The sequence below is a fragment of the Eimeria necatrix genome, genomic scaffold (genome assembly GCF_000499385.1).
Source record: "Eimeria necatrix Houghton genomic scaffold, Enh_scaff1092, whole genome shotgun sequence".
Classification (NCBI taxonomy): Eukaryota; Apicomplexa; class Conoidasida; order Eucoccidiorida; family Eimeriidae; genus Eimeria; species Eimeria necatrix.
This window is the reverse complement of record NW_013651885.1, coordinates 2088-12040: the sequence shown is the minus strand read 5'-3', so window position 1 is coordinate 12040 and position 9953 is coordinate 2088. Positions and strand designations below refer to the sequence as shown.

Sequence of the window (9953 nt, the reverse complement as noted above, 5' to 3'; positions counted from 1 at the left end):
GCAGCAGCAGCAGCAGCAGCAGCAGCAGCAGCAGCAGCAGCAGCAGCAGCAGCAGCAGCAGCAGCATACTTGTCTTCTTATGGGGTCAGCCGGGGCCAAGGCCTTCTCTTGCAGCAGCTGCTGCTGCTCCGTGTTGCTGTTGCTGATCGCCTGCAGCAGCAGCGCCTCGAAGCCCTGGGGCTGCATGAGTGCTGCTGCTTGCTGCATGTTTCTTGTGGTTGCTGCTGCTGCTGCTTCTGTGTAGCCGAAGCGCTGCTGCCGCTGCTGCCGCTGCTGCTGGATCACAGGCACCCACTTGCATGCGTCGCGCTGCGCAAAGTCGAACTGCTGCTGCCGCAGCAGCAGCTGCTGCTTGTGCAGCGGCAGCAGCTCCGGCAGCACCCCCGAGTCTTGCTGCAGCTCTGCTGCTCGTCTTGCTGCTTGAGCTGCTGCTTTTTTGTCCCCAGCTGCTGCTGCTTCTGCTGCTGCAGCAGTGGCAGCAGCAGCGCGCCGGGAAGGAGCAGCGAGAGCACCGAGCTGCTGCTGCAGCTCGCCGTGCTGCGTGCTGCCTTCAATGACAGATAAAATCTCATCAAAGCCAAAACCTGAACAGCAACAGCAGCAGCAGCAGCAGCAGCAGCAGCAGCAGCAGCAGCAGCAGCAGTCAGTAGAGCTGCTGAGGCACCACACAACTGCGGACAAGCAGCAGAAGCAGCAACGCCGCCGCCGCAAAGACTACAGCAGCAGCGCCAGAAACAGAAGCGGCAAGCCAAAGACCATAGCAGCAGCAGCAGCAGCAGCCTTAGCAGCAGCAGCAGCAGCCTTAGCAGCAGCAGCAGCAGCAGGAGCGCACTGGTCTCTTCCGTTTCCGTGTCTCGAAGCAGCTGCAGCGTTCCCTCTGCTGCTCCATCGCATTTTCTTGCTGCTGCTGCTGCTGCTGGCAGCTCCTCGTGCTGCTGCTTCTTCTGCTCTTGGCGCAGCGACTTGACCAGCTCCTCGCACCCCTCCTCTGCTCCGGAATCCTCGCTGCTGCTGCTGCTGCTGCTGCTGCTGCTGCTGCGGCCGCGGCGGCGGCGCAGCTCTAGAAAGGCCTCGGGAACTTCTTCATCTTCCGAGCTGCTCCTGTCCCCTGCGAGGCGTGCGGCTCTAGAGGGGGCCTTGCGGCCTTTTGCAGTCATCTTGCCTTGCTGCTGCTGCTGCTGCAGCTGCTGCTGCTGCTGCTGCTGTTCGTGTAGCTGTTGCTGCCGCCGCTGCGGCCCCTGAAGCCCGCGTCGCTGCAGCTGCTGCTGGAGCCCGACCAGCAAGCGCTGTTCTGCTGCTGCTGCTGCTGCTTGCTGCGGCTGAGGAGCACTGCGGCGGGCAGCAGAAGGCCCCAGCAGCCCTGGGCTTTGGGGGCCCCCTGTACTTCTGCTGCTGCTGCGCCTCAAGAGAAGCAAATAACTCCAATTTAGGACTTTATGGAGCAGTTTTGTTGCTGTAGCTACACCGGGATGTGCAGACAAGCTCCACATACACCCTACTGCGAACTGTGGGGCCCCTGTGGGGCCGAGGACCTTCTCTGCATGCAACGGCAGCAGCAGCAGCAACTGATGCCGCTGCAGCAGCAGCTGCTGCTGCTGCAGCTACATTGAAAAAGCACATTTTCTAGTCAACAGTTAGCCATTCTTCTCTCAGCTGTGTTGATCTGCTGCTGCAGGCTGCTGAGCTAGCCCGCCCGAACGCTGGGGTGTACATACAGCTCGGCAGTCCTTCTGCACCCCTGCAAAGTTTGAAACTGCATTTATTACTTTAAAATTCATTTTTAATAATATTCGCGACACCTTCGCTTTGCAGGAGAGCGCAAGCTCCGCAGCTTCTCATTACGTGGCGTAGTGCTGCTGCTGTTGCTGCTGCTGCTGCTGCTGTTGCTGCTGCTGCTGCTGCTGGGTGGAGCTAGCTGTGGGTAGCTCCCACTTCTACGCTGCGAGTCAATCAAACCCTAGGCCCAGCGGCCTGCGTCTCCAGCCAGAAGCCGCAGACTGGCGAGGTTCCCAGCTGCAGCTGCGGCAGCCCCCGCAGCTGCTGCAGCTGCAGCTGCAGCTGCAGCAGCCCCCAGCTGCAGCTGCAGTTGCAGCAGCTCCCAGCTGCAGCTGCAGCAACTCCCAGCTGCAGCTGCAGCAGCTCCCAGCTGCAGCTGCAGCAGCTCCCAGCTGCAGCTGCAGCGGCACTCTGGGGCCCCAAAGCCCTAGCTCTAAAGGCCGCTAGGCCCCAAGCTGCAGGCCTGTGGGCCCAGCAGCAGCAGCCTTTTGCTGCTGAGCTTTTGCTGCAGCTCCAGCAGCAAAGCTCTGCCTGCAGCAGCAGCCCTTTGCTGCTGAGCTTTTGCTGCAGCTCCAGCAGCAAAGCTCTGCCTGCAGCAGCACTTAAATAGGGGCCCCCATGGGCCCCCTGCCTTGCTGCAGCAGCAACGCACCCCACGGCAGGCGACCCTGGCCGCCTGGGTCTCAGCAGTTTCCTAAACCCTAAACCCTAAACCCTAACTCCATTTCGATTTGCTAAACTGTGCAGAGACCCTGTTTGTGCTAGGTTTGCTGCTGCTGCTGCCGCTGCAGTTGCTGCTGCTGCTGCTGCTGCTGTGAAGCAGCTCTCAACGCTACACTCAATCCAAGGAAAGACGGGCTGATACAAAAAACAAGTCCTTGGCTCTAAGTGCACCGCATGTGGATATCTCTGGCTGCAGCAGGCCCTCTGGGGCTGCTGCTGCTGCTGCTGCTGCTGCTGCAGCGAACAAAGAGCGCGTAGAGCCATGCAAGGAACAACGCAGCAGCAGCAGCAGCAGCAGCTGCTGCTGCTGCTGCTGCTGCGAGTGGCTATCCATTGCCAGCCCTGCAGTAACAACCTTCTACGCAAATGTGTTTGACTTCTGCTTCTGTCTCACTTCCCCCTATGCCTAACCCCACAACTTCTACTAATGCAGCAGATTGGGTGTCTTCTTTGTTTTTTATTTCTGGGATTTCTTTTCTCCGAAGATGCATTAAAAGTCTTTCTTCCGACTGCGTTGTCTGCGAGCAGCTCCCTGCGAGGGTTTCACGCTGCAGCAGCAGCATCTGCTGCTGCTGCTGCCCCTGCTGCTGCTGCTGCTGCTGCTGCCCCTGCTGCTGCTGCTGCTGCTGCTGCAGCCGCTGCTGCAGCACTCTGCAGCGCTGCTTCGCCCGAGCCACAGGGTCCCAGCAGCCCCTGAACTCCAAATAGCAGTTTTTGCTGCTGCCCAATTCTGCAGGCAAGAAGTCGGGGGCCTCATCTTCCCCTAGCCAGCAGCGCAGCGGGCTGTCAGCAAAGCCTCCGTCGTTGTCTTCGCTGCTGTTGCACTTGCTGCTGCTGCTGCTGCTGCGCCTGCTGCTGCTGCTGCTTCCCGCACAAACTGTATCTTCCAGCACCCTCAGCTGCGACGAAGCGCGGCAGCATCTCTTTGGCCTGGCCCTCCTTTTTTTGTTTATCGGTATATGCTGCAGCCCCAGCTGCGGCTGCTTCCTCACCCCTTGCTGCTGCTGCTGCTGCTGCTGCTGCTGCTGCTGCTTCCCGAGCCGCCTGCGCCCCTTGCTGCTCTGCTGCTGTTTGCCGTGCGCCTCCAAGTTCTGCGAAAGAAGGGACGCAAAAGGGAGACTGTCGATTTCGCTTCCCGTTTGAGCCTGGCGGGCCCGCAGCTGCTGCAGCTCTTGCTGCTGCTGCCTCAGCAAGCTGCAAACATAAAACCCAGCAGCAGCAGATTCGGGGAGGGGGAATGCCTGTCTTATTGCCCCGAAGGCCCCTAGGGAGCCCCTGTGCAGGCCGCGCTCTTTGTCCCGATCACTCCCGTGCTGCTGCCGCTGCTGCTGCTGCTGCTGCTGCTGCTGCGTCCTACGTCGCCGCCGCTGCTGCTGCTGCTGCAGCTCCCGCCTTCCGTCGCTTTCGCTGTAACTTGAGTCCGAGTCAGACACGGGAGAAAGAGAAGAAGGGGACAAGTCGACATCCTCCACAAAAGCAAAAGCAGCTTTGGCGGTTGCGCTGCTGCTGCTGCAGCACCCGCTGCAGCCCCTGCTGCTGCTGCTGCTGCTGTTGCTTCCTTTTACTTTCTTCTGTGGATTTGCTGCAGCAACTTGCTGCAGTTTTTTTGGGTTCTTCTCTTTGGACTCTCCAGTTATTTCTCTGGGGGAGGGGGCCCCTCGACCGCCACTGCCGCGCAGAACTCCATTCTGCTGCTGCTGCGGCTGCCTCTGTGTCTGCTGCCGTTGCTGCTTCTTGGGGGGGCCGGAGCTTTGCTGCTGCTCGTGGCGCTGCTTCTGGCGCTGCTTTTGCTTGAGCAGCTTCTGGCGCTTCTGCTGCAGCGCTTGGCGCCTCAGAGCGCGCCTCTGCAGCAGCTCTTTCTCAGCCTGCCCAGTGTCCCAGTACCACTTCTTGAGGGCTTCGATTTTGCGGCGGAATTCGAAACTTCCGGTTCTCTGAAACGACTCCAGGGGCTCCCAAGTGTCCTCGCTGGGGTCCTCGTAGCCCCGCCACTTCACACGGAAAAAAAACTTGCTAAATACACGTTTTACTGCCACAATATCTTCCACCGAAAAGTATCCGTCTTCGCCTTCCACAAAGGTCGCCATCTTGAGGTGTACAGACACCCGAACCCAGCGCGCACGAGCCCGCGGCGAAACCCGCGGAAAGAAATAGCTCGCAAGCCCCAATTAAAAGCAGGACAAACAACTCAAAATGCAAAAAAAGACAGAAACAACTCAAGAAATATGGCAAGATGCTCTTCTCGTTTACTCCCCGCCGCTCTCAAGACATACCGGAAGCTGGTCCCGCGAGTTCGTGGCGGGCGGCTCTCCCGGCCTTCCCATGAAAAAAGAAAGACAAAAGAGCGGGTACTGCATTTAAAAGGATATTGTATTACAAATTAATTCAAGATTGAGAAGAAAAGACGGGGCAAAGCAGTGTGTGCTGCCTCGATCTACGCGGCGCGGCCAGCAGCAGTGACAGCTCGCCCCGTAGCACACGCTTCAGCCTTCTTCCCACTTGTCCTATCCTTCTTCATTATTCCCTCCTTTTAAAATAATTCAAATTTACTATTTTCCTTGAAAAAACAAGAGGACACACGGGGGCCTTCGACGTTCTGCCGCCGTTTCAGCCCGTAGCACCGCTGGTCCACAAGACCAGTCATTGGGGGTGGACCGTTTTCGATTTTCGACGCATCTTTCCTCCAGTTGAAGCGCAAAATAATATTCGGGCTTTCTTTCATTTTGAATTTTGGAGATCTTTTTGAATGGACTCTGCAGAATTCCAGTGGGCACAGATGGCCGTCTAGAAACACAACCAGTGTTTGAGGCCTCCCCACGCTGCTGCTATAAGCGGGAAAGTTCTCACCAGAGTTCAAAAAGAAGTTCCGAATGTTCATTACCAATAACTAATTACAAATTTAATGAGTTAAAGCCTCAAAAGAGCAGAAAATAAACATTTCCGTCACCGTGCCTCCAGCTAGTTTGGGTGTCACTGAAGCCCCCGAGGTTTCTAGTGCACTTTCCTAAAAAAGGGCCTCTCAGCTTTAGTGTATTCCCCAAAGAAAGGACATCTGCCTTCATTTCCAAAATAAAAAACAAATAAATCTTTATTTCGGACAGTTGCTCGAAAGTTTCCGCGAAATGGAACTGCAGTGGTCATTGATGCCATACACCTCAGGCTCACAGCCACGGGAACAGGTCTACCCACGCGCATAGGAGCATCTTTTGTACTTATTTTCCCTCAATTAGTGTCAAGTTGCTATTTATTTGCATTTTACTGCATTTAAGTACAAATTGCATGCCATATTGGAGTCTCTGGCGCTGCATTTGAAGTTGTGGGAAGCAGCCTGTGACAGCGACGCCAGTATAGCCGCTTAGGGGGGCGAAATCCACGAAAATATGTTCTGAAAGCCAGCATAAGTTCCTGTGGCTTGTAACCAGCCTTAACATTGAGTGCCTTCCACAGGGAAGCAGCAATTAAATGCCGCTTTTGCGTGCAAACGGCATTCAAGTTGGCTTCTTGCTCCAGTTAGCAGTTTGGGTGTACAGTACCACAACCCAATTTGAGTCCAAGTGACTGCCCAGGACTCCGTCGCAAATTTAGAATAGATAGATAGAAGTCCACCTTACCTTCAAATGTGCTTCTAACTCAGAGCCAGCGAAGCAGGATCAAAAGAGATACACTTCAAGAATGCCTTGCAGGATAAGCTTTCCGCTGGTGTCTTCTGAAAGGCGATATCAACTAGTGGGTTCAATTTTTGTAAAGGCCTGCTACTAAAGAGTTGTACACATTTTCTGAAAGCCCCAGCACCCTGGCCTGCAGTTAGCTGGCTATTAGAGCTGCGCGAGTCACCGGAAACCAGTAATGCTTCGCCCACCATCAGGTAGTATCCACGAATTATTCAGCTTCTACAATAGTTAGTAGCCCTCCGCGCAGTACACAAGAAACTGCTTTAACATGCAGAACTGCACGTTAAAGCAGTTTCTTGTATGCCTTCTCTTTCGCAGAGGAACAGTCTCGTACACAAGACACTGCTTTGACATGCACAACTGCAGGTTGAAGTAGTTTCTTGTGTACCTTCGCTTTCTCTTAGGAACAGTCTCGCTCTCAGAACCCCCTTTTTCTCGTGCAACACTCACTAGTGCCATTTGCCACAGAGGAGGCATCAACAGCTTGACGGACTCGTCAAGCTGTTGACGCCTTCTCTGTAGCGCAGACCCTGCAAGTTCAACTTGTTGCATCCCGTCGTTTTCAGCTTTCTGTCCAGTGTCCCCAAAATCAATTTCAGGGCCTCTGCAGCTTCTCAAGTTTCACACATCTCGGGTGTAGGCTGAGGACACCATCGCCAAGCAGCTAAGCCTTGGAGGACTCTACCAGCTGGGTAGTGGGAAAACGCTCATGCTGGGCTAGTAAGAGAAGGAACTTGTTAGCTTACTAAAGTGATACTCCTTTGGTATCAGTTTGTCCAGGCGTGCCATTACTGCTTCGTAGAAAGCTTCACACAATCAACATTTAGAAGTGTCTAAGCTCGTTCTCGATTATCCTCGTTGACAGTGGGCCATCTACATCAAATCAGTAGTCTAGCGCTGCCGTCATGAACTGCTGACGCATCTTCATGGCCGCTGCACTTCGGAGTATTCTAGATTGCATGTGTAATATGTGCACCAAACTAGTGAACGCCTTTTCAAAATTTCGAGCTTCCGTCACTATGCTGTCGCCATAACCCTGAATCTGACTTGCACAATTGAGATCCGGCTTCCTCAACTCGGTCGAGTTGATCCTGGGCTCTTCGAGTTTGACCCAGTTGCAGATTGAATGGTGCTCGTTTCCTGAAATGTGCAAAGTGTGCGGCCTCCGCTTCTAGATCCAGTTCATACCGGTAAGCTGGTTCTGCATATGCGTTTTCTGAGGCCGAGTAGAAGCCAAAGGCAGCGTTCCGTTGTTGTCTTGTGGCACATGTGTGTCTGCCAATCTCGTTAGGTGCGAGTCGGGCATTTTAATGATCTACAGCCCAGGGCATTCGCACGGAATCACATAAGCTACGTGACCAACGATCTGAATTCCTCAGACTAAAGACAAGTAGGAGGGTAAAAGTATGCAGACATGCAGATAGAACTAAAAGTCACCTAAACTGAACTGCTAGCAGGGCGCAACGCCTGACCCAAAGGCCTCCCCTTTGTCTGCGAGAATGCCTTGTAGCTTGAGACAGCTTGCCTCAGAGACCGCCGGAACCGGTGAGCTTCAGCGAGCTGTCGGCTTTATACAAGATATCCCATTTGAATAATATTAATGTGACTTCCTTCATATCCAATAAGGACTTTCGTGGAGCAGTTGCGTAGGGAACTGCAATAAGCCCCAGGCAGTGCACCAGAGCTCGACACTTTGAGGTTCATGCTTGAATGAATTGAATGAATTCCCTTACAATCAGATGATGCAAAATTAATCCCCAGTACATCTTATTGCATTCCAAAAGTCCCACTGTAGTCTGGATCCGGCTGCAAAACCCAGTGCTGTGGTGACCCGTGCTTGCCGTAGTTAAGACTGGCAGAACATAACGTTGAACCAGGGGAACTGCAAAGAACATATAGGCTTCTTTTCTAGAAATCATTGTGCCTAAGCGCCCTTCTTGTAAGTTTAACTTGTGAGAAGTCTTTCAATACCTTGCTTCTCTTGATCTAACAGCCCACCTCCGGATTCTCTGGAACGGTCCGGTGGTACAGCGGTTCAGCGGTCCATCCGGCCTCAGAGTGCATATTTCCGTGTGCAGCAGGAGAAGATGGATCCTGAAGCGAGACGCGAAAGTCCTTCAGAATGGAACCCTAGTTGGTTGTCGGACGAAGAACCTGCCGTTGCAGTGGGCGAACGTGGGAAAACAACTGATGCATTGCCGCAGCTCCATGGTGTACATTTGCGTAACCCAAGCGAGCCCCTTCATCTCAATTTGAGCATATACTTGCACCAGCAAGCAGACAACTCAACAACGGTTAGAGCTGTGGGGTCGTGGAGGAGGAAAAGACATGAATGCGCCGTGCACATGGCCAGCATTTTTGCAGCTGCACTCGCCGTAACATTTTTGGCGCTATTATGCTTTCGGAACCTAGGGACTAATTCAGCTTTGGCACCAAGACCAAGATTTTTGTCGGAAGATGGCTCTGTTGGAGCTCACATTTGCGCTGTGAGACTCTTTCGCGTCATCCCTTTGCCGTTGTGATGGGCGGATGACATACAGTGAAGTGGAGCATTCCTTACTTGAGTAAACATTGTGACGCAAAGTAGTGAGCTCCGGATTGTGATGGTAAAGTCACCGTGGGTGCGTCGAACGAGAACGCAATAGTGTGTTACTGCGGGACTGGTCGCACCGTGCAGTAGAGGTATTTAATGACATACAGTAACACTACATGGGTAGCTATCGGGCATCGAAGTGTGCTGCAGATTTCCTTAGCACGTTTTCACATGACATACACACAGGTAGTAAGTGAATTAGGGGGTGCTTGAGGCCTTTGAGTCGTAGGTTGTTTACAGAGGATATCCACGGCTGCCCCTGGCAAGAAATATTTGAGAATTATGCAACCCGGACGATGGTGGTAGACAATTCTTGTGCTGATTTTGCATCATGTGTGCGCTTGGCCTGAAGTGCTGTGGTAGTGTGCTGGCATCAGTGTGATGCGAGCACTGATTAGGAGGAGTGTAGTTTTCTGTTTAAGCCGCCTGTGTGCAAATGTATGCATGGCCTGTGACTGTTGCGGATTGGAAGCAGCACAGCAGGGGAAGAGCTGTGTGTCCGGGCCTTGTTTTGTAATGTGGCTGTTTACAATCTGCGTCAGGGAAGGAGTCAAGGCAGCAAATCGCCGTGCAGAGAGTTGCTTGGTTGCTGGTTGGATATGTCTTCATTTGCTTTTCTTCCGTCAATACTTGCTATAACATTCTGCTTTGATAGCAGAATGTTGTGCAGCGCGGACAAAGACACGAGCCACACAGTTTTGCCGTCAATGAAACAGAGAGCGACCCAATGAAGTGCATGTAGCAACAGTTCAGCGCTTGCCGGAATTTGAGCTGTGACGGAAGATCGAAATCGTGTTTCATGATGAGCAGTGTGGTGTTTCCTACTTTTCACTGTGCAGATGCTTTGGTTGCGTCCCCTGCACTGTAGAACCTTCTTGCTTAGTGTCTTAGCCAACATTAGAGCCATTTCCTATTTAGTGATGGTAGGATGATTGTATTTTTGGTGCTGTTTGAAAAATGTTTACACAGATACAGAGGTGAGGGTGCGGTTCGTGCTATTGGTTACTGCGTTGGTAATGTATTTGCCGAATAGAGCAACATGTTCCTCCTCAATCTTCCGGAGTGATGGCGCTGCTGTGGACTAGGGGCACGCAGCGGTTGATATCGGCTTCTGTATGTCCTTTGAAGAGGGCTGAGCTGAATTTTGCTATTATTTTGCGATGCATGAGGGCAGAGCGTTTCGTGTGACG

At 53.4% G+C, this 9953-nt stretch overlaps 2 protein-coding genes across 2 annotated transcripts; both read right to left on the bottom strand.

The window, feature by feature from the left end:
* Positions 1 to 2484: 2484 nt before the first annotated feature.
* ENH_00002990 (hypothetical protein) lies at positions 2485 to 2763 on the bottom strand (the record flags this gene model as incomplete). Its single annotated transcript, XM_013578282.1, has 1 exon — positions 2485 to 2763. One exon carries the CDS (start codon positions 2761 to 2763, stop codon positions 2485 to 2487), a length of 279 nt encoding a protein of 92 aa, XP_013433736.1.
* A 62-nt stretch (positions 2764 to 2825) lies between these two features.
* Positions 2826 to 4586, bottom strand: ENH_00002980 (hypothetical protein, conserved; the record flags this gene model as incomplete). Its single annotated transcript, XM_013578281.1, has 1 exon — positions 2826 to 4586. One exon carries the CDS (start codon positions 4584 to 4586, stop codon positions 2826 to 2828), a length of 1761 nt encoding a protein of 586 aa, XP_013433735.1.
* Between the last annotated feature and the right edge of the window lie 5367 nt (positions 4587 to 9953).